The sequence below is a fragment of the Gastrolobium bilobum genome, unplaced genomic scaffold, assembly GCF_033153095.1.
Source record: "Gastrolobium bilobum isolate Gb01-03AN ecotype WA unplaced genomic scaffold, APGP_CSIRO_Gbil_v1 utg67852, whole genome shotgun sequence".
NCBI classification, from domain to species: Eukaryota; Viridiplantae; Streptophyta; class Magnoliopsida; order Fabales; family Fabaceae; genus Gastrolobium; species Gastrolobium bilobum.
Genome location: NW_026898486.1, coordinates 1 through 24,975, shown reverse-complemented (window position 1 = coordinate 24,975; position 24,975 = coordinate 1). Strand labels below are relative to the sequence as shown.

General features: G+C 35.7%; 1 protein-coding gene across 2 annotated transcripts; it reads right to left on the bottom strand.

Annotated features, from left to right (window-relative positions):
• Positions 1 to 9,758: 9,758 nt before the first annotated feature.
• LOC133316742 (uncharacterized) lies at positions 9,759 to 14,895 on the bottom strand. 2 transcript variants are annotated; one of them, XM_061518521.1, is made up of 8 exons: positions 14,681 to 14,895; positions 14,270 to 14,556; positions 14,047 to 14,147; positions 13,919 to 13,975; positions 12,367 to 12,615; positions 11,939 to 12,100; positions 10,990 to 11,079; positions 9,759 to 10,275 (listed from the first exon to the last, which is right to left on the bottom strand). In XM_061518521.1, exons 2-8 carry the CDS (start codon positions 14,542 to 14,544, stop codon positions 10,085 to 10,087), a joined length of 1,125 nt encoding a protein of 374 aa, XP_061374505.1. In that variant the 5' UTR covers positions 14,545 to 14,556; positions 14,681 to 14,895; the 3' UTR covers positions 9,759 to 10,084. The 2 variants fall into 2 exon arrangements, with proteins under 2 accessions (XP_061374505.1, XP_061374504.1); XM_061518520.1 differs by having other exon boundaries at positions 9,760 to 10,275; positions 14,270 to 14,895.
• Positions 14,896 to 24,975: the final 10,080 nt, after the last annotated feature.

Here is a 24,975-nt window from a genome sequence, read left to right as displayed (position 1 = left end):
CATTCCCCCTCTCCAGAAGAACTCTCCTATGGAGTCCTATGGACTATGGAGAGTTAAATATATTATGCTCGTCCAAAGAGTTTTTGCAAGAAAAATAATATTATATTTTCTCATCTCTAATTTTGTGAAGTTTGTGACTGACACAAAAATCGAGGAAAAAGTCATTAAAATTGGTCTAGTTGTGAGGTGTTTGAGTAGTCTACATGAGGTCATAGATTCAATCATGGGTGCCACTGTTGTATCCAAAAAAAATCGAGGTGACAAATGAAACACTGGAACGAGACCGAAATTCATTACAGTGAACAAAATGCGACGAGTGGAATCAAAATTAGGCTTTGTATCAAATTTACTTTAAGAGAATCTAAAGGGGAGTTTGGTAAGGGGATTTTTTTTAGATTCTCAAGAAACTGACATTGGAAATTTTATTTACCCACGTTTAGTATAAGGATTGTGAAAATTTTTCTTGTAAAATAATATTCCCACGATTTATTTTTGTGAAGCAAAATCTCATTAAAAAAACCACAGGGTGGGTGGTATTCTTGGATTTCTACCCGGTGGAAAAATTTCCAAAACTTTTTTGGAAAAAAATATCATGTCTTCAAACGCTTTAGCCGTGATAGTTTTCTTTGTGGATATGTGGGTTTCGACAATACCTGGGGTTCTTCCCAGCCAACAACGCAATGCACCATTGAAAGGGAAAACAACGGAATAACAGTAAAGAAAAAAAAGAGAGAAAGGTTTACGACACTGTGTTGGATTCTCACTGGCTCAATTGCTGCGGAATTTTGAAGCAATTGCTAATTCGTAATGAAATTATTCTATTTGTTTGATTTTCTTCTTCTCTCTCTCTTTTATTTAATTCTTTTCTTATGCAATTCTTCTTCTTCAGTAATGAAATGATATTGGGTGGGCTTTGAGATTTGTTGGCACAAAAGGGAAATTGTATGTGAGTTATTTGCTGGTGGTGAAATGGTTCTTTGCCTTGCTTATTGCCATTTGTACGTTCTTTAATTTTTTAAGATAATGGAATCATATTTACCAGGTAATGAAACACAAAATGCAGGTTTGGGGGTTTCGACGATAATGTAAAAAGTTTAATTTAATTTTAAATTGGAAAAGTTCTGAATGAAAATGATGAGTAAGGTTAGTTTTGTACCCCACATTGCTAGCAATGTTTGACAATTAACCGAACATAAAATCAAAAAACTTAAGCCAACATTCCTGTAAATATTTTGTGTTACAAATCAATAAGTAACTCAGCAGTAGCACAATTGGAGTAGATGAAGTCATGCAAACGTAGTTACTATCTCGTTTAATATTAGTTGGTTAGTTAGTCTTATTTGTTAGAAGACATGACACGTGTAACATAATCTCTAGTTAGTTAGAACTACTTGCATATGTAGCAATAACACTAATAGAATAGAATTTATTTTCTCTGCAATATTTTTCAATCAATGAGAATTCAATTTTGTTCTGTTTCTTTTCTTCTCTATGTTCTTGTTGCTCACTGATATGGAGCTCTCATAAGATGAAGTTACCTTTGTAAGATGGTATCAAAGCTTCATTAGGCTCTGGCAACCAAGTTTTCCTTGCAATCATTGAATCTTTAAGGTTCGTTTATATCTTCTTTCTCCCATTTTTCTTTTATCCATTGGCTAATCCTCTTCTAGATTTCCATACAAATCCTAGCAATCTTTTCTTTCTATATTCCTATGAAAGTCTATCCCTGGTAGTTGTCACACCACCTCTGGATCCAACAAATTATCATTCTTGGACTATATCTATGAGCATGGCCCTTTTATCCAAGAACAAGCTTGGATTTATCGATGGGACGATTGAAAAACTAGCAAATGATGATCCCATGTTTCAAGCATGGTAACGCTGTAACACTATTTTTCTTTCATGGATTCATCGCTCAATCAGCAGTTCTATAGCAAAATCCATTTTTTGGATTAATCAAGCAAGTGATGCTTGGGCTGATCTCAAAACTCGATTCTCACATTCAAACATTTTTCGAATTTCTAATCTTTAGGAACAGATGTACCAGATGCAGCAAGGTGAGCGATCTATTACCGATTATTTTACTGGTATGAAAATTATTTGGGATAAGCTGGACAATTTAAAACTATTGCCAACATGTAGTTGTGCAATACAGTGTTCTTGTAATGGCTATTCTGTAATGCACGAGTATCGATAACATGATCGAACAATGAGATTTCTTAAAGGTCTCACTGATCAGTATGCACATGTGAATCTCAAGTGGTGATGATTCATCCAATGCCAAATATCAATAGAATCTTTTCACTAATTGTTCAGCAAGAAAGACAAATCCAATGTGAATCTAGTCTAAGCCAGCTAGGAGGTGATTCAAGATTCTTTCTTAGCTCAATAGATAACAACCAAAGAAAAACCTTTGTCAGAGGAAGAGGATGTGGAACTTCCAATATTTTTAGAAAAGGACGTGTAAACAACACTAAAATGTGCAGCCATTGTGGAAGGACAAATCACACTGTTGAAACCTATTACAAGAAGCATGGATTTCCACCAAGCTTTAAAACCAAAAATGCTTCAAACTTTGTTTCCCAAGAAAAAAGTAACGATAAAGGTAAACTTAAAGGTGCTCAAGAATCCACCGTGACCATATCTCAAGAGGAATATGAAAATATCTTAATTGCTTTCCACACACAAGATTCCACGGCGATGGAAACACCAATTTGCTCAACTAATATGATTCAAACAACTACACTAAATACAGACTCATCAGGTAATTCATTAAGAAGATGGCTTCTTGACACTAGAGCCACTGACCATATCAGTTTTTTACGTTCTCATTTTTATGAATTCAGAAAAATCAAGCTTATATCCATTTCTCTTCCTGATGGATCTCAATCTCTGGCTTACTTTTCTGAAACAGTACACATTTCCTCTACTCTTACTTTATACAATGTTCTAATTTTCCTACCTATAAAGTAAACCTTGTTTCTGTCACAAAATTACTTTGTACCCTTCCATGTTATCTAACCTTTTACAATTCTTGTTGCATTATTAAACAGATACCATCGAATATGACGATTGGTTCAACTGATGTAGTTGATGGATTATATGTAATAAATACCTCATCGTGCAAATTACATAATGAAAATAAGGCAGAGACCATTCAACCTTTCCAGATACCAGCAAATAAGTCAACTTCAAGTGTTTCCTCGAAGGATGATGTATATGTATGGCATCACAGATTAGGACATGTATAACATTCGATATTGAAGCAAATGTCAATAAAATTTCCCTTTATTCCCTGCAAAGATATTTCACTTTGTGATGTTTATTATCTTGCAAAACAACATAACATGCCTTACCTATCTAGCAGTACAACAACCAGTGTTATTTTTCAACTCTTGCATGTTGACATATGGGGGCTATACTCATTACCGTCAATACATGGACATAGATACTTCTTAACAATAGTTGATGATTACTCAAATTATACATGGGCTCTCCTTTTCAAAAGTAAAGCTGAAACTAGTAGAAAACTCAAAGACTTTATCATATTTGCTGAAATCAATTCCACACAACCATAAAGTGTGTCAGAAGTGATAACGGACCAGAGTTTAACATGACAGATTTTTATCACACCAAAGGCATTTTACATCAAAGAAGTTGTGTAGAAAACCCTCAACAAAATAGATTGGTTGAAAGAAAACACCAGCATATATTGAATGTTGCTAGAGCCCTTGTTTTTCAGTCCAAGGTCCCACTTCGTTTCTGGTCATTTTCTATCACACAAGTTGTCCACATCATAAATAGGCTCTCCTCCCCTCTGCTCAACAATGATACTCTATACAAAAAATTACATGGTGAGCCTCGTACACTCTTACACCTCAAAGTGTTTGGCTATTTATCCTATGCCACAACCCTCAAAGCTCATCGTCAAAAAACTTCCCCTTGATCTATTAAAGTTGTTTTCCTTGGATATCAACAAAGAATAAAAGGTTATATCTTACTTGATCTTAATTCTCAAAGAACCTTTATTTCCTGAAATGTCATTTTCTTTGAAAAACATTTTCCATTTAACCCTCATATACCTACATATACTCAACCTCAACCACAATCTCCTATCATTGATATTCATAAACCAGATTATTCTGATCCTATACCCTTACCACCTATAATCCAAAATACTCAAAACTTCACGGGGAACAAACAACAACACAACATACAAATGACACACCTTGATATTCATAAAGAAATAGAAGGTAACCATCACATTTGCACGATTATCATTGTAATCTATCAGCTACATCTCTCCATCAATCATCATACTTTGGTAATGCAACTCTACCAAAACTTGTTTCTTATCCTTCACCTGATGTCCTCACATATAATTGTTGCTCTTCCAAATACAAAAGTTTCTATCTTAGTGTCACATCCCAGTTTGAGCCAAAAACTTATGCACAAGCATCCAAACATGAATGTTGGCAGAAAGCAATGCAAAATGAAATTTTTGCTCTTGAACAGAATCATACTTGGTCTCTTGTTAATCTTCCTCCTAGAAAATGCACAATCGGATGCAAATGGGTATGCAAAATTAAAAATCATGCAGACGGGAGCATAGAGCATTATAAAGATCGCTTAGTAGCCAAAGGCTACAAACAAACAGAGGGACTCGACTATTTAGACACCTTCAGCCCTGTTGCCAAATTAACCACAGTTCGCTTGCTGTTGTCGATTGCTACATTTATGAAATGGAACCTGGAACAATTAGACGTTAACAACACTTTCCTACATAGCAAATTAAATGAAGTAGTATATATGGAACTTCCCCCAAGAATTCCTTGTTCTAATCCTACTAAAGTATGCAAATTATAGAAGTATTTATATGGGCTTAAACAGGCCAGTAGACAATGGTATTCCAAGCTTTTAACGACTTTAATTTCAATCGGATACACTCAATCCTCTGTATTGTTTACCCGCAAACATGAGTCTCATTTCACAGTTTTACTTGTCTACGTAGATGATATTGTCTTAACAGGTAGTAACATAGATGAGATAAAACGTGTAAAGGAATTCCTTGATGATCACTTCAAGATTAAAGATTTAGGGACTCTTCATTTTTTCTTGGGTTTGGAAGTCACGCTCTTCACATGGTATTCTCCTAAATCAATGAAAAGTATGCCTCAGAGTTACTTTATGATACTGGCTTAACAGGAGCCAAACCAGCCTAAACACCAATGGATCCATCATTGAAACTTCACTACAAGTTGGGAGAACCTCTAACTGACATTTCTCTATATTGTCGCCTAATTGGTCGACTTCTATATCTGACCACAATGCAACCTGATATCACATTCAGTGTCCATCAACTTAGTCAATTTCTTGCTTCCCCAACTGACGTTATCTCAATGCTGCTCATCGCATCTTAAGATACCTGAAGAACTCTCCTGCTAAAAGAATTTCTTTCCAACTTCCGGCGACTTGTAATTCAGCGATTATGTAGACGCTGATTGGGCTTGTTGCCCTGATACAAGGAGGTCGATTACTGGTCTTTGTATTTTTCTTGGTTCGTCACTCATTTCATGGCATTTTGAGAAACAATCAAGTGTATCCTATTCATCAACCGAAGCGAAATATCGTGCCTTAGCAGCAATTACTTGCGAGATCCAATAGTTATCTTACCTCCTCAAGGATCTTCACATACCCTAACCAAAGCCAGCACCTATGTTTTGTGATAATATCATAATCTTGTTTTTCATGAGAGATCCAAACATATTGAGTTAGATTGTCACAAAAGTAGGGAAAAGATTCAAGATGGATTATAACACCTCCTTCCCATTCTTTCCAAAGCTCAAGTTGCTGATATTTTTACTAAAATTCTACATCCATCCTCCCTTAACTAGTTAATAGGCAAGCTTGGTCTGATTAATATACACAACCCAACTTGTTGGGGTGTTAGAAATCAATAAACAACTTAGCAGCAGGACAGCTAGAGTAGATGAAGTCATGCAAACGTAGTTACTCTCACATGTAATATTAGTTGGTTAGCTAGTCTTATTTGTTAGAAGACTTGACACATGTAACATTATCTCTAGTTAGTTAGAACTACTTGTATATATAGCAATAGCACTAATAGAATAGAATTTATTTTCTCTGCAATATTTTTCAATCAATGAGAATTCAGGTTTGTTCTCTCTCTTTTCTTCTATGTGTTCTTGTTGCTCACTAATATGGAGCTGTCATCAGATGAAGCTACCTTCGTAAGATTTTGGCCTACTAAATAATTTTTTTGTAACATTCTCGAAAAATTCATTTTCCCAATATATTCTAGAGAATCATGATTCACTAGAACAAAAAATTTCTCCTCTACTAAACGTCCCCTGAAGATATTCCTCTCTACAAAGGGTAATCAAGAGAACTCTTCTTGACATGCGCACTCGATGAACAAATCTAGAATGCTCCTAAGTCCTCATTCGGCTCGAAATTTAGATACTGAAGGAAATTACATATCCATAATCAATTATGTAAATGTATATATTACATTAAGCAGATAAATGGTATTTATACCGAAAGAAATTACATAATCCATAAATATTCATGTGTATTTTTCATATTCACGGTCTAAAATCCAATTCTCTATATGAAGTTTGATTGGAATTTTTACAAATCAATTTAATTGCTGGCCATACAAATAAAATAATTAAGCTTAATTATATAAATATCCAAAGCCAATAATCAATATATGAATTCAAACACAATCACATGTTCCAATGATACCCCCTAAATGAGATTTTAGTTATAAACATTGTCAATATAAATCTCATTACAGAACAAAAAGGTAAATTAAGAGGGAATAAGAAAAGTTCGTGAATTACTCCTAAAGGTGACTTCTCTTTCTTGATCGCCTGATTCAATGAAAATTAAAAATAAGAGTAAATATCCTTTTTGGTCCTCAGCAAATTTCACGATCCCCGTTTTAATTCCTAGCAAATAAGAAGGCTTATCGTAGTTCATAAAAAATTCAAAATGAATCAATTTTAGTTCTTTTAAGGACTAATATGGGTCTTTTTTGAATTTGTGAGGAACTACAATTTCAACTAAATGGGTCCATTTTGAGTTTCTTAGGAACCACGATGAGCCTTTTTATTTGCTAGGGACTAAAGCGGGCATCGTGAAATTTGCTGAGGACCAAAAATGGTATTTATTCTAAAAATAATAATAAGCGTTTTTTTTTTCTAGAGTTTCTTACTCTTTAATACACAATCCTTGAATACAATCTCCTTCAATACACAATCCTTGAAAATTAAGATTTGTAAATCATTTTCACTCTTTAAGTCTTCTTGAAAGTCTCCTAATAAAACTTTCATTTGCTTATATTTTAATAAAATCTTCAAAAATATGCAGTTATTATAATTATTTAATAATTAATAAGTATTAACCAAAGTAACCACCAACATCCTAAAACAAGATTATTTAATTTATATTATAATGCAGTGAAACATTTTTAATAAGAATAAATAATATTAGGAAATTATCAGTTTTTCTAACATTCTTCTTGACCAAAAGCAATACTAATTAATGTATAGAAAAAAGCAATATTAATTAGTCAGACATGATGTCGCAACGTAAGGATAAAAGAAAGAGAAATATTTTTCACCAAAAATAAAAAGAAAGATAAATATTACTATTATAAATCAAACTAATCTCCAAGCACAGACACTTGTAAAAACAGGAAGAGTCGGGTCCGACACGCTCCGACACGGCGACACGCTCCGACACACTCCGACACGGTGTCGGACACGCGGTTGACTTTTTCCGACACGTTGACCATTCCGACACGCGAATTTGACCGTGTCCGACACGGTCAAATGGCATTTTCGTAATTATTATTATTATTTTTTTAAAAAAATATTTTTTTAAAAGTTGAAATATATTAATAAAGCTTCCACCTGATCATATCAATTTTATCTTTTTGTCTTTTTTCCTTAATTAGATAAGAGATCATCTCAGCATCATTGTTGTCAATTTCTATCACGCTCTTGTTGTATCTTCTTCTCCCTGATCTCTCTCTAGTATGATTTGATCTTTCTATCTGATATTATATCTCTCTCTTATCCCAGTTCTTATTTTTTTTATTAAAGCTCCATCTTTATAACGTGTTGATGTGTATTATTAATTTAGTTTCATTTTTTTGTTAAATTATTAAATATTAAATGAAATATAACTATATAAATTAAAAATAATTTAATATTAAAACGTGTCCCAACGTGTCGAAATCCATAATTTTTTAGGATTGACGTGTCGGAGTGTCGTGTCGTGTCGTGTCACATGTCGCGTGTCGTATCGGTGCTACATAGATCTCCATAGACTAAGCTGCTTAATTTTCTGATGATCGCTCCTTGATTTTATAGGCAGATGATTAAAACACATATGGGGCTGAACCTTTAGCCATCACTGTTCCCCCGCACTCCGGATTAGTCCCATAGCCGGCTCAAAGAGTCGAAGCTCGTGGGGATACCGGAGGGAGCCAACTCGTCTCAAAGAGATAATTAGGGTTGAGTAACTCCAAAAAAAAAAAAATAATAATCTCGTCTCTTATATTTTTTTGTTAAAAAATAGAAAAATTAAATCTGAGTAATATACCTTAAATAGGAAAGCATTGGAATCAAGGACTTTGCACCAATGTTATTAAAATCGGCTCGATGATTGACCCGGTCGAGGTACTGAGTCACTGGGTCATTGGTTCAACCAGTGGATTACTGGTTCAACCGCATAACCCGGTAATTATATGCAATTTTATAATTTATATTAAAAAATTATAAACACACTCAAATATCTAAGCAAAAATGACAAAAAATTCAAATATTTTAATATAAAAAAGAATAAATCACATATTATTATACAATAAATGATCAAACAAAAATATAATGATCGTGATACGGAGCTTTAGGTTCAGAAAATGACATCTCTAACTATAAATCAAATCAAAATTTTTTGCATAGTATATAATTAAGATAATATTAGTGTTGTAGGTACATAACTTATGTAAGTTAATAAGAAAAAATTATATTTAAATATGTCCATTATAATTATTTTTTTTGAAAAAAAATTTGGAATTTTTTTTGGAACAGGGCCGGGTCACCGGTTTTTATGAAAACCGGCCAGGTCGCATCGGTTCTAATGTATGACCGGTCCGTTGTTTGAACCGGACCAGTTATATGACCGATTTACCGATTCACGGGTTGACTCGACCGGATCAGTTCGGTTCGATTTTAATAACACTGCTTTGCACAATTACCATATAGATGGGGTCAGTGTCGAGTCCCTGTTTTCCGTCAAAGAAAGAGGACCACAGAAGCCGGAGAGGACACTTTGATAATCAAGTCAAAGTATCAAACTATGAAGAAAGAGTATTATTCAGATAATGTACTAAAAAAAAAAAGATTTATTGAGATAAATTTTCAATTAAACAAAGAAAGCAGAATGTATGGATTTTATTCGTTATCCGCATTTCCTGATGAGACGGCATACTGTAATCCCATTAAGTCACGGGACTCATCCTCTGAAGAAAATTTCAAGTGTTATATGGAAGGTTCTCCCAGGGCTCTATTCAAACCCAATTAACCAAAACCCAAGGCCCAATTAGTTTGAGCCTACCCAAGGCCCAATGTTATATGTTTCCAGTTCGATAATGAAGATCAAGAATGGGAATGTACAAAAGAAATAGAGATCAAACATTGAGTATCGATTTAGTTCCCTCATAAACCTAGCAAGCAACAAAAATAGAAGACCAAGAAGATTTCTAATTAAAGTTAATGAAAAGTTAAAACTCATCTTGTATGGTAATAATTTATCAACGGACCAAGATGTACAAGACGATGAGCAATTGACGTGACCCACTTCTTCATGGTTCATCCTCTATCATTTCTTTTGGAAATTAAGGCTATCTTGTACAAGCACAACATATAACCCAATAAGTTAGGTCAATCTCTCTCTCTCTCCCTCTCTCCCTCTCTCTCTCTCTCTCTCTCTCTCTGGCTTGAAAAATGGATTTACAAGTTAGAATAATTAAAGCACTCCTATGAAGATATTATTAATCGTCTCCCCAAGCCTCGTCTCTCAATTTTTGCCTGGTAACAATACGTTCTCTTCTAGCATCTTCTTGCTTTCTATATTCACGGGACCCAGAGCTCATGGATGACAATTTTAGCCCCATTCCGTGAGCAATCAGCCTCTGCGCTGCTTGGGCTGAGGTTTTAGGCCTTTGCCGAGGTGGTTCCAGGTCTGAATGAACAATGAAACAGGAAAACCATGTAAGCCAAGATTTATTGTTCTTACCATTAATTGATTCACAAAGTGCAATATACAATAGAATTTGACTTTGATTCATTGACGGTGTAAGAAGTTTTAAACTAGCAGTGTACTAAACACACATTTTTTCATAGGAAAAGAAAACCATAGCATCTACAATTGTGTAGTACTTTGTAGTATACGGTCGTGTTAAACACTATACAGGGAATCAAATTTAAACACTAAACCAAGATGTGCATGTTGCAAAAATATATACGATCTCAGGAACTGCATTTTAACTGAAAATGGTTGCTGATAGTGAAACCAAGTTTGAGTAAACAAGCCAGTCTGTTTAGAGAGTCCCAAAATACTTCCATAAATATAGAAAGACACCCGACACACACAAGTAGTAGTTAAACAAGTTTGAATTAAAGAACCAGGCTGTTTAATAAGATGCAAAATACTTCAATACATAAGAGATCACACAAAATGCACAAAGCACACCATAATATTATGATTCCCTACACGCTTCTAGCAACAAAGTTGAGAGGTACTTTAAAGATTGAGCAGAGCTTTATGACAAGGCTATCCTCAGGTTCCCAGTACTTCAATTTCAAAAGTAAATGCATCACGAAAAGACTAAAATATATAGTAAACCTCCTTATAGTACCCTCATATAACAGAAAGAGAAAGCAGTTAGTAAACTACCTCTTGCTTTAATTGAACTGAGAAGTGTATCATCTTCATCAAGAATCCTCACAGTGAATGAACAATGGATACTGTTTCGAGCCTCAAGTGCTGCATTACAAAATAATGGTACTGAATAGTCAAGTAATCAAAATAAAGAGACATGAAACGAAAAAAGAAAAAGCATTCCAGCCAAATTGATGCAATATAAGGATACAAAATGCTGACATATTTTTTTTAAAATCATGTGCAAAACTATTAGATTAAAGTCACTCCAACCGTCTCACCCAAAAGACACAGGAAAGGTCATAAAAATATGTCAAGCTTTCTATATGTTGGTGTAGATCAAGCGATCAATGATGTGAAGTTGTTCAAGAGAGTCTTTATAGTCTAAGATAATTGAAAACAAGAAGTTTTTGCATACTTCAGTTACACCAAACCAACTACCCATGCCACACTCTGCAAATATCGTCGTACAATATACTTTTACGAGAATGAGAAGCATGGCAGTCTCCAGGCTATTTACAGGTCCCCACACCCATCCTCTGTTTTCCAATATACAAAGGAAGGCGAAAGTTCAAAATGCCTTTCTTCTGAATGATGATATCATCATCTAAATAAATACCAATCTTTGACTCCCATGCCATAGTCAGAACGATGCAAATACCAGGTATCACCAATTACACAGTGGTTTACACTACATGCTTTAGAATATTAGAGGATGATGTCATCCAAGAGAGAACTGAAGTGGAAAATCTATATAAAATAGCTCAAGTACTAGTTTACATAAGAATAAATGTAGCAATCCTCCCAAATCAGTGCCTGTCATGTCCCAAAATCTCAACTTTATTGGCATGCAACCTTAGTTCACTATCAAAATACAGAAACAAAATAAACCTTGATGCATGTAAAAATTTCGATAACATTATATAAGAAAAACAATAATAAAGTCAGGTAACTTGGTAATTACCAACTGAAGGTGTTCGGAATACCGCAAGTGCAACTGTATCATTGACCCAGCGAATCACAAATCCACGATCTTTGAAGTCCTCAAAAAGATTCTCCAGCTCTGTCGTCCTAGTACTTGGTGAAAAGTCAGCCAGCACAAGAACATGACCGGTCCCATATTTTGCTGAAATGAATAAACAACTAATTATAATCCAAATATCCAAGTGTCTTCAACACAATAGCAGAAATGATAGATGATCTTTTGAATGCATTTGAAAACTGTGGAAAATGAAAATTATGAGCTGGTATATTAGAAGCAATCATAACCAACTAGCATGCCATTAACCATTACATATGCATAATAACTTATGTTGCACAAAAATGAAATAATATAGGTGTACAAAATAAGCTTATTACTGAAAGATTAAACTGTTATGAGCCATCACTTACAGTTTTGTATATCTCTTTTATCTTCTGAATTACAGTGAGTCTCTTCATCCTCAACATCAATGACTGAGCTATCAAGTAACTGATCACTATAAAGTTCATGTTTTTCATAAGAGAATGTTCCTCTTCCACGACGCTTTGGGGTTGGACTTTTGGAGTTCTCCAATTTAAGATTTGATACTCCAGATAAACAATCGGAAGATACCGTAGATAGTAACTCATCAGGTTCAAGATCGGCTATTGCTTCCCAATCTGTAGTATTTCACAATATCATTCACATTGCATGACTACAATAAGTAACATCATTGACATAATTACTCAGAAGATGAAAATTCTTACAATGAACTTCCATGTTTTTATAACAGTTTAGGATTTTCTATGATTTCCTTTCTGAATGATTATTCCATATAAGGAGAATATTATAGCTATTGAGCCTGTTTTGAATTGACCAATGCCTTGACTTATAGCAAAGAAGAAAATATACCTCACATTGAACCCAAATGATCAACCGCCGATCCCAACTAGTTTGGGTCAAAGATAATGTTGATGTTGATATTGATGTTTAAATGCTTGTAGTTGTAGCTAATTTTTTGGATGTTTTTGGACAAAAGGTTAGCTAAAGGAAGCATGAAGGAAAAAAGCAATACTTATGCTACATGTTGGGTACCAAGCATATGATACAGTTTTCGTAGCTCAAAAACTTCAACACATGCAACGGATGAGAATTGCATGGAACCCACAGTCATAACATAAACAAAAGAACAAGAACAACCATAAATCAACACACTTACATTAAACATGGTTCAGCCAACATGCTTACATTCATGAATGAGAAGAAAACAAATCCACTGTCATAATGAGATTACAGGAACTGTCTGTATAACATCTCAATGTCCTATATATCCCACAACTATCTCACCTTTATCCTACATCCCTCCTGAACCCTGTGAGTGTTCACCCTTCAAAAACCCTCCCACAACTCTCATCTCTGCTTCTCTTCTCATGCTCTTCATCAGCCCATCTGCTCTCTACTTATGGAGAGCCATCCACACGCTGTTTCATCATCTGCTCTACATCTTAACATAGACATGCTCCACATTTATGCAGCCATCTCCCTCCCCCAATTTTTCTTCACACCTCCCTCTTCTCTTTCTTTTCTTTTCTTTCTTTCGTGCACACACACAATCACCAAATTACTTCACACAGATCACTCTTTTATTATACCTCCTTCACTTTTCACGTTCAGACACTTACATTACTTTCACTCTTCACAAACTCTCATTCAATACTTTCATTTCCTCACAGCAAAAATCACTTAATCACATTCTTTTCTTTCTTTATTACATTCACACACACATTAAAGTTACTACTCTTACACACTTAAAATTTAACGCAAATACCCCAACACTATATTATAAGCTTACATCCTTCAACTTTCTGTTAATACAAGTTTAAGATTGGGGAAAAATAAAGTTACAAGCACAATGATTAGTATATAGAAATATAGAAATGAAAAGATATTGTATGATATTTATGGAAGCTAAAAAAAACATACCATCATCAGAAGAACCGTTGTTGCCAGTGGAAGTTTCGGCGTGGTTTCCAAGATGGCCTTGAGAAAGGAAGGAAATTCCCATTAACAGTGGCACAGAGCAATTAACTTCACGAGAGAAGTTTACGTACCATGATTCGAAGCTCCGTCAAGAGTAGAATCTTTCGAAGAAGACGAAGAAAGAGCGTTGGTTTGTTTATGATTATCTCCGTCCTCCTTGGACTCTGCGTGACTGAAAAAACGGAAAATATCGAAACCACGACGAAAACTCAGCGAATTTCTTAAAACGAAAACACCGTTTCGGCAATTAAAGAGAAAAAAGGGAGAGAGAGAGAGAGAGAGAGAGAGAGAGACTGAGAATGGTGAATTTGTTTGATGAGGGAAGCGCGAGATTGGAGTTGATCGGCTTTGAGAGAGAAACCCTTGGAGGAGTAAAGTTTTGCCAAATCGGAGAGAGCAGAGGATAATTGAAGCTGGGAAACCCAATCGGAAGGGTTTAGGGTTTGGACAAGAGATTCGAGGAGTGAAATGGCGCTTTCCGTGTCCCCTGATGCTACCAGGTCTTCAACCGCTTCGCTCCAATTTTCTCCTGCTTCTTCCTCTTTCTCTTTCTCTTTCTCTTTCTCCATTGCTTAAAATCCCTGCAACTTTCACGATCACGAATCAATAGAGACCAAGGATTATTCTAACAATCTATATGGTTTAGCTACGTTTGTATTTGCAACAATTTGATTTCTACTTCCACCCTCGTTGAATCGAACAAACCTTGGGTGCCACTGCTGTGCCATACATCATTTCTAAAAACAGAAAAATTTTGGATATGAAAGGAATTATGAGAAAAGATTTGGATTCAAATGGCATCAAAAGTTTCCAATTTAAGAAAATGTTGTTCCCAACTCAATACAGCAGAAGCATAGAAGAAAATTCTCGTTGAATCCTTATCACTATGGATGAAATTAGACGGGACTGGCCTCCAGGGCCTATAGTCTAGTTTATATAAGGTCGAGCTCGATTTCTATTACATATAGTTCGAACTTTTAAAGAAGTTTATTTAAAAAGTATGTGATACACTTTTTTTTACATGTTAGACCTATAAACTTACAGGTCATCCTATATCATATTATTTATTTTAAATTAAATAAAATAATATTATTCATAGTAGTATCAAATGGTGATAGTTCAGTTGATGCATGTGAGTTAAGTAGCTAGGTGGTGGAAAGACTTAGGTTAGTTCCCTAGCCAATCTATCTTTGAGAAAATCTGTACCAATATCTATATCAGAATCAATATTTAGTGCTGGAAGAAGAGTTATTAATGTCTATTGTTCTAACTTGGCTGACAATACCATCCAAGCTTTAATATACGACGAAGATTGGCTACGTAATAGGTATGACTTGAAGAAAAAACAAAATGTATACATTTAATCAATTGAAATTATTTTATAATTTAATTATATTCGATTAAAATTTGACTATATTTTTCATGTAGGAAGAACCAACATCTCAGCATGTGAGATTGCCTATATAAATCTATTAAAAGATTTTTTGTTTCTTAATCTTATTTTTTTTGTTTATATTCTTTATTCTTGTTTTTTGTTTTCTACATTTACAAATTGTTTGTCAACTTATTTAATATTGGAATTGTATTTATAGGGGAGAGAAGATGAAGAGAAGTTTTTGACTACTACAAACATCATGATGTGTTTGTTGGATTCATGTAGTTATTTTAATTTACATAGTATATATTTATATGTTGAATCTGATGAAATATATGTTATTTAGTTTGAGCATTTTGCTTTTTGAAAGTGACTTAAATGCAGATTGTGATGAGTTTTATGGTGATTAATTGTTCTGTTTGGACGTTGAAATTGAGATTATTATTTTTTTAGCAACAGAATTTGAGTATTTTGTGTAGTTGATTCATAGTTCTGCTTGGAAGTTAAAAATTAACATGCTAACGGGCCAAGCCAGGCCATTTATTTTTTTATAAACGAGTCAAGTCAGGCTAACAGTTAGACTCGAACTAGGCTCGGGCCAGGCCAAATTGAAATTTTTTGGCATAGGCTAGGGCTTTTCGGAGCAAAATTCTGCCCAGCCCAGCCCACTCCACTTTCATCCCTACTTATCACCTGCCGCTAGAGTTAGCTTATTGGTGGGTATGTAATAAGTTGTGTTAAATTTTTTATGTATCCAAAAAAAAATTATCACCTTAATTTTTATTAGAGAGTATTTGGTAAAGGAGAAAAAAAATTTACCAGGAAAATATAATCACTGGGAAAATGATAGGAAAGGTTTGAAGTGATTTTTCTGGAAAAGTTAAAAAAATTTGTTTGGTAGGCCAAAATATCATCGAAAACATTTTGGTGTAAAATTGCTATAAGTTTGAGTTTGCCAGGAAAATCAAAATACCACCATCAAAGTGGTATTCCCAAGTGGACATTTTCCTTCATTTTTACACTACATATGGACCCTAGATTGGTTAAGTTGAACCTCTGTAATAACTAAACTAAGTCAGAATCAATTGGATTAAGGGCTTATGACCTTGTGAGAAGCCTAATGGCATGAAACGTAAAAGAAAAACGTTGTCGTTATGTCATAAACTATTAGATTATGAATATCGATATGATTGCTGGTTTAAACAGACCGTGAGAGTGCTGTTTGAGGACCTTGGGCGGTTGTGTACTGTTGTCTTGAGATTGTTAGCTTGCGAGGTAAGCTTCTGGTCCTCGGATTGATCTGTTGCTTGTTCCACCGACCTCCATGGGAGGGTGGTTTATATGCATGTATGCTTTTATAAAAATAAAATATGCATTGATATATGCCTGAGATACGTGAAATTAACTGTTGATGTAATGTATGAATGTGATGTTGATTACTTACACGATCAGGCTGCGACCCTGGTGTGTAAGGCATAAGGTTGCGACCCTTATGTTTAGATAGGTCGCAGACGTGCATAAATCCTATCTTGTTCCCTGGCCAATCGAACCGCATTTGCATACATCACATGATTAATGAGTTGTAGTACTTGGCTCGTTAAGCAAGAAATATGTTGTCATGATTTACATGCTTTAACATGAACATGTATTGTAATTACTGTTTTCGAACTTATAATTATACTTGTAAGTGAGCTTGGGGCGGAAGAGTCCTAGAGGACCCCTTGTCTTATTGAGATTTCTTTTTAGAGATCTCACCCCACGTTTTGTGGCACATTTTCAGGTTCAGGTACCTCGGGGTTTGATACCTCGGGCGGCAGGAGGCCGGAGCTTAGTTGACTGATACATGCGTATTTATGCTGATATACTTAGATGCTAATTATGTTTTATTGTCATTATACTGTTATTTGAGCTGAGACTTTGTTGGGCTTTGTTGTATCATTTGGTGAGCATGTGGATTGTCCATGCCACATTGATTATGTTTTGTTTATTTAGACTCGTGATGTATAACGAATCAGGATTAGGTCCGGGCCTACGTGTTGTAGTTCCGTGACTAGATACACATTTATTTAATGAGGTTATTCAGTTAGCTTTTATTACAATTTACATACAGACATTATTTTGGAAAATGATTAAATAATCAACTTGGTTAATAATAATGACATCATAATTGAAAGAAAAAGTTAGCTTCCGTATTTAATTAGTAGCTACTGCCATATGTATGTTTAATACGCCGAGTGCACACAAAATGTTACACTGACCATCACCCCAGCGCTACCCAGGAAAAAGGCGTTGACATAGGGGAAAATGGCTTCCTTCCAACCTAACACAAAATGGATGGAAATTCAAAGAGAAATCAAACTTGAACCATTGAACAAAGAGAAATCTCCTCCATTCTAGGATTTCCAAAAGAGATATTGAACAAAGATATATTACCAAAACAGAAATGTCAAAGGAAGGTGAAACTATCATTTTGCAGGAACATCGTCTTCCTATTGCTTAGAGGAATTATGGCACAATAGGAAAAGATTCAGAAGTGTCAGGGCTTAGCAAATTTAGATAAAAGTGAGAAGGCGGGAGGTGAGAAAGTGCAGGCGAGAAGCGATGGGGGAAATGAAATAATAATGTGAAAAAATTGAAAAAATAGAAAGAAATAGAAGATAATTATTGTCAAAAATAGCAGAATATAAAATGTTAAATTATCGTCCTAATAATACACTATTAATTATGAATTTGATAATATATTAGTTAGTGTATTGATTGGCACTATCTGTTTGTCAATTTATACTTACTTTTTTAAGATAAAATCAATTCTATATTATCATATTTGATTATTCTAAAATTGTCAATACAAATACAAAAATTCAGTATTTAAAAATAAAAATGAATCTGATCTACATTTGAAGTAGAGATAGTAAATATAATTTAAAATTAAATTTTATTTGATTAAATTGGAGATAGTGTTGTCAGTTTTTAAAATATTTTATCTCTAATTTGATCTTTTTTTGGATATTTTTTTTTCTAAATAAGATATTCAACTTAGGTCCATTAAGTACTATGCGCAATAACTAAGGAGAAAGTCCTCGGTCGTCAAGTTTCCGTTGACTCAAAATAAGAAAATTTTGGATCTAAAAGGTAAAAAGTGATCTGATGGCAGAGATAAAAAAAAAACGAAAGAGAGAGATTTGGTTTTGATGTGATGTTTGATACTGTGATAAGATTTGAGGAAATTTGAGAAAGAATTGAGAATTTGCTAAAGAGAGAAGCGATGATTAAATATGATGGGTCAACACTTTATTTCATTAGATATGATAAGTCTCGTGTGAGTCAGAAATATCCTAACCAATAAAAAGGAAAATAATCGTAGTAAAGAAAAAAAATAATCATAACAAGAAAAGGAAAATAATCCTACAAAGAATAAGGAATTAATTTTAAGAAAGGAAATAATTGTATAAAAGGAAATAAAGTTCGTCTCTTAGGGTCTTTAGGTTGGTGAAGAGAGAGAAACCGGCAAGGAGGCGAGAGATGCTACGGCGGAGGAGAAAGATCTTCTCCATCGAAGCACAAAAAAACCTAAAGGCCCTGCTAAGGAAGATCAACCTATGGATGATCACATGGCAGAGGAGGATATCCAGGTGAATGTGACTAGCAACAGGGAAAAAAAAGGAGGAGTCAGGTGATTCATCTAACAGGAAGTTGGTGTTATATAAAGATTCTCTTCTTGGTTTTAATGGGGGACCCCATGTTGCTGATAGCGATGAGGAAGATTGGGTAGAAAAACTACGTAAGGAAGAGGACGAAGAAGAAGGGGATGAGGTCTTTGTTACGGTTGATGGTGAGGAGGATCTTCTTTGCCCAACGTACTCTTTTTCAAAAGCCTTGCATTTAGAAGGTTGCAGACCTTGGAGACAGGCAGTGATTGTGAAACTTCTGGGGAAGAAAGTTGGAGTTAGATTCTTACTCAATCGTTTACTAAGAATGTAGAATATCTCAGGCACATATGAGTTCATTGATCTGGATAATGACTACTTTTTGTTCCGATTTTCTAATAAGAATGATTACTCTCATGTTTTGGAGGATGGTCCTTGGATCATAGCTGATCATTATGTGGTAGTTCAACGGTGGCGTCCATTTTTTAATCCTTATGATGATGAGATCAGAAAGCTGGCAGTTTGGATTCGTATTGCAGGACTTCCTATTGAATTCTATACCTCTCATCAGTTGTAGAATATAGGTAGTATTTTTGGTTGCACATTGAAGATTGATAGGAACTCTATCAGGAAACGTGATTCTGGTGAAGGTGATATTACAGAGAGAGCAAAGTTTGCTAGAATTTGTGTCGAAGTTGATCTTAGGAAAGGCTTTTTGTCCAAATTCCGGATTGCTGATCGTATCTTCCACGTTGGATATGAGGGTCTCCACTTAGTTTGTTTTGCTTGTGGAAAGTATGGGCATAGAAGGGAACAGTGTTCCCATAGTAATCTTCAACAAGATATTACGGCTTATTCTCCTGAAGTTTCTGACTCGGTGGTGCATAAGCAGCCGGCAAAAGATTCTATTCCGGCGAAGGAGGAACCGTTTGGGAATTGGATGCTGGTGCAGCGTAACCGTCGATCAAGGAGCATAGCACAATCAAAGGAGGAATGAAGGAGCATAGCACAATCAAAGGAGGAATCAAGGAGCATAGCACAATCAAATGAGGAATCATTACCATCGGGTAGGAGACAACTTGGCGTTGTTAATAATGCAACGTTACGTAATAAGGCAGTTTCCAATTCTCATCCTAATCACAGACAGGTCATTCAATCAGGTTCAAGATTTCAAGCTATTGCTGAGTTGGCTCAAAAGGATAATAATATCTTAATTATTTCCGATTCTTCACTGATTGATTCAATCAGCATTGAATCTGGTCTGACACGAATTAATCATGGGGAATTAATTGCTCATAATGAAGAACCGTTGGTGAAAAAGGATATTCAAATGGAATCAGTTTCTCCATCTGCTAACCTATCCGCGGGCAAGTCGAGAAAAAAGGTCCAAAGTCAAGGAGTAAAATTCAAAGAGAACCAAAAGAAGAAAACAATTGCCTAAAGTTCATCAGCTGGTCTTGAATGCTAATATTAGCAAAGGCAGATTAAATGCTTCAAAAGGTGCAGAATCTCAAAAGAATAATTTTAAAATTGATTATCAGAAGAATATGTCAGAGGATTTTCAAGATAGACAAATTGTCTTGCACCCTTCTTTATCTAAATTCCAGAGGAAGACGTCTCATGTGGTTAATGATGGAGGTAAACATGGATAATGGAGGTAAACATGGAAGACCACCAGATGCTCTTACGTTAATGAGGAATTTTTATCAAACTCACAAGGATTCTATTCCTTTGGATAATTTGGACGTTTTGGGTGCGACTTCGGTCTATACCAATGCTTTTTCTTAGGGCCGGTTTCTGGTCGGATAAATTTAAGATTGTTTTAATGAATATTTTGACTTGGAATTGTAGAGGGGCTGGGAAAAGGAGCTTTCTGCCTCTGATTCAAGATCTTTCTCATAGATACAGTATTAAAGTTATGGCTTTGTTAGAAACCAGATTGAGTGGTGTTATGGCGGATAGAGCTATTCGGCGTCTTGGTTTTTCTGGTCACTTTCATCGTGATGCTGTTGGTTTTTCTGGCGGTATTTGGGTGCTTTGGAACACTGATGAAGTTTCAGTGGATGTTCTTTTTTCTCATCACCAACTTGTTCATACTAAAATTTGTTGGGTAAAAGAAAATAGAGAGGAGTTCATGACTTTCATTTATGCAAGTCCGCGAAGACAGGAACATATTCAGCTGTGGGAAATTCTGTCTTCACTGTTTGATCAGTCCATGAGGAATGCAGCTTGGGGGATAGCAAGTGATTTTAACACTTATTTGTATGAGTATGAGAAGCTAGGTGGTAATTGGCATAACTGGAATAGCATGAGGGAATTTCGTGATTGTTTAGATGAATGTAGCTTGTCTGACATTGGCAATCAAGGTCCTATTTTCACTTGGAAAATAAGAAATCTTTAGGAACGTCTTGATAGGGTTTGCGCTAATGATAATTGGAACTTGGTTTTCCCTAACCGTGTGGCTTTCAACTTGCCTTTCTTTGGCTCAGATCATCGACCAGTGTTATTATGGGAAGGTCAACCTGCTATTTATCCGAGAGGGGAGCGTCCTTTCCATTTTCTAGCGTCCTGGTTAACAGAGAGCACTTTTCATGAGGTGGTTAATGGATGTTGGTCAAACAATGTAAACTGGATGCATGCTATGGAGACATTTCAGATTAATGCTTCGGAATGGCATATAAATGTTTATAGGATTGCTCTGAAAAAAAAAATGATTTGCATGCAAGGATTAGAGGTATTGATAGATGTCTTAGTTATCAGTACAATCATAGCCTTGAGATGTTGCAAAAGGATCTATGAAGGGAACTAGACAAGATTTATCTTCAAGAGGAAATCACTTGGTTTCAAAGATCGAAATTAAGTTGGTTTGCTCTTGGAGATAGGAACTTGCGTTTCTTTCATTCTGTGACGGTTGCCAGACGTAGGAGGAATCGCATAGATACGTTGAAAAACTCGGAGAGAGTTTGGATTGGTGATCAGCAGGTTTTAATGGAAATGACTGTTTCTTTCTTTGAAAATCTGTACACAAAAGATCCATTACCTAAACCGGCTTTTCCAGTTCGTGGCTTTTTTCCAGTTATTGAAGCGCATGCTTTAGAAACGATGAGTATTATGCCAAATAGTAAGGAGATCAGAGATGTAGTCTTCTTTTTTGGTCCATACAAGTCGCCTGGGAAGGATGGGCTTAATGCTCTTTTCTTTCAATCTCAGTGGGATAAGATGGGTGAGTCAGTTATCTCTTTTATGAAATGTGTGTTCCTTCATCCGGATAATATCAAAGAGGTTAACCAAACTTTGATTTGTCTGATTCCTAAGATTGATGTGCCTGAATTACTTAAAGATTTCAGACCTATTAGCCTTTGTAATGTTATTTACAAGACTGTAACTAAGATTGTGGCTAATAGGCTAGAATTTCATATGGCTCACTTGGTTATGCCTAATCAATGTGGTTTTATTAAGGGTAGATAAGGAGTGGATAATATCATTGTGGCTCAGGAAATCATCAATTCCATGAATAAAAAGAGAGGAGGTAAGGGTTGGATGATTGTCAAAGTTGATTTAGAAAAGCTTATGACAAGATTTCTTGGGAGTTTCTGAAAGACACGCTTGTGGATGTTGGTTTGCTTGAGAATATTATTTCTCTGATCATGTGTTGTGTCTCATCATGTACAATGAATTTGTTATGGAATGGATCAACTACGACAGAATTTTCTCCTAATCAAGGTCTTCGTCGGGGAGATCCTTTATCTCCTTATCTTTTCATCCTTTGCATGGAAAGACTTGCTCATTTGATTAATATAGCAGTTCAGGAGGACGTTTGGAAGCCTATCAGATTGGATAGAAGGGGACCACTGCTTGCCCATCTATTTTTTGCAGATGATCTTCTGCTCTTTACAGAAGCCACAGAAGGGCAAGCTGTTATTATTAATAAGATTCTTGATTGTTTTTGCAGGTGCTCTGGTGAGAAGGTTAGCAAGGAAAAAACAAAAGTCTTCTTCTCCAGAAACGTTAATCATACCCGAGTGCAGAATCTAAGCCAGTTGATGGGCTACTCTCCTACAAATGACTTGGGTAAATACTTGGGTATTCCTCTTCGTCATAGCCGTGTTACAAAGAGTACATTTGGCTATATCTTAAATCGGATGCAAGCTCGTTTAAATGCCTGGAATCAACGTACACTTTCATTGGCAGGAAGATCAACTTTGGCTAGGTCAGTTCTTACTGCAATTCCTCAATATCCTATGCAAACTTGTATTATTCCTAGTGGTACGTGTGATCGTATTGAGAGTGTAACTAGGAATTTCATTTGGGGATCAACTTCTGAACGAAGGAAAGTTCACCTGGTTTCTTGGGAGACAGTCTGTTTGTCGAAGAATGTAGGGGGGCTTGGTTTTCGTAAAATTAAAGAGAATAATATGGCTTTTATCATGAAGCTAGGTCACCGTATCATGACTGATCGTAATTCGTTATGGGTTCGGGTCCTTCGTAGCAAGTATAAGGTGGAGGAAAGGCTCATTCCAAGTATCTCGGCTTCAGCAAATGATTCTGGTTTATGGAAGGCTATTGTTAAGTATTGACCTCAAACTCTAGAGAATTCTCGTATCATTTTAGGGGATGGGGTTCATACGTCTTTTTGGATGGATTCGTGGGTGCCAGGATGTCCTCAACTTGTTTCTCTGGCCGTTCAACCTATTCCTCTTATTTTGACTCATTGGTCTACGTCCCAATTTGTAACTTGTTATGGTAATTGGGACTGGCCTTTATTCCAGCACCTTCTTCCTACTTCAGTATTAGACAAGATTCGTAGTGTGCTTCCTCCTACAGTGGATCCTTCTCCGGACCGTGTTATTTGGGCAGGTAGCCAAGATGAGGTTTTTTCAGTGAAATCAGCTTATAACTATCTCATGGGTACCTCGCATTATCATCAGGATAGGATTTGGAAGGTAATTTGGGCTTGGCCTGGTCCTGAGCGTATTAGACAATTCTTATGGCTTATCTACAGAGGTTCTCTTTTAACTAATGTTCGTAGAGTGCATCGTCACATGGCTACAGATGTAGCGTGTCTGAGATGTCATTATAATCTTGAGGATAGTTTACATGCCATTAGAGATTGTCCTGGTGCCAGGGAATTATGGGAGCATTGGGTTCCTTCTGATAACCGAAGTGACTTTTTCTCCATGGATCTTCACCTATGGATTCAGACAAATCTAGGATTAAAAGGTCCGTTTCAAACTGATCGAACTTGGCCTTTGTATTTTGGGGTGATAGCTTGGTGTTTGTGGGGGGAAAGAAATAAGGCGATCTTTGATCAAACTAGCACCTCGAAGTATGGTCTCATTAGGCGCATTACCTACACTTGTGGTAATATTCAATTGGCTAATGAAACCCTTATTAAGATTGGTCATCAGAAGCTTAGAAGAGAGGAACGTCTTATTCACTGGAATTTTCCCTCTGAGGGTTATGTTAAACTTAATGTGGATGGTTCCAGCATAGACAGTGGGCAAAGGACTGCATGTGGTGGAGTCATAAGGGATGCTGCTGGGAACTGGTTAACTAGTTTTACAAAATTCCTTGGGAGTGGTACTTCTACTTCAGCGGAAATTTGGGGGTTCTTGACAGGTATGGATCTGGCTTGGCATAAGGGATTTAGGAGAGTCTTTGTGGAGGGTGACTCCAAGGTGGCTTTGGAATTTATAAGAAAAGGGTGTGACGTAAGTCATCCTTTTTCTGCTTTAATCATCCGAGCTCGTAGCATGCTTCAAAGAGACTGGATTATTTAGATTAGTCATACTTATAGAGAAGGCAATTTTGTTGCTGATTGGCTTGCTACTCATGCACCTCATCAGGATGGACAGCTGATTGTGCTGGATGTCCCTCCAACGGCTTGTTTGGAATTGCTTCGTAATGACTTGAGGGGAGTTAGTCTCCTAAGATTGTGCCCAGTATAGGGCTTTTTTTTTATGTTGCTTTAGTTTTCA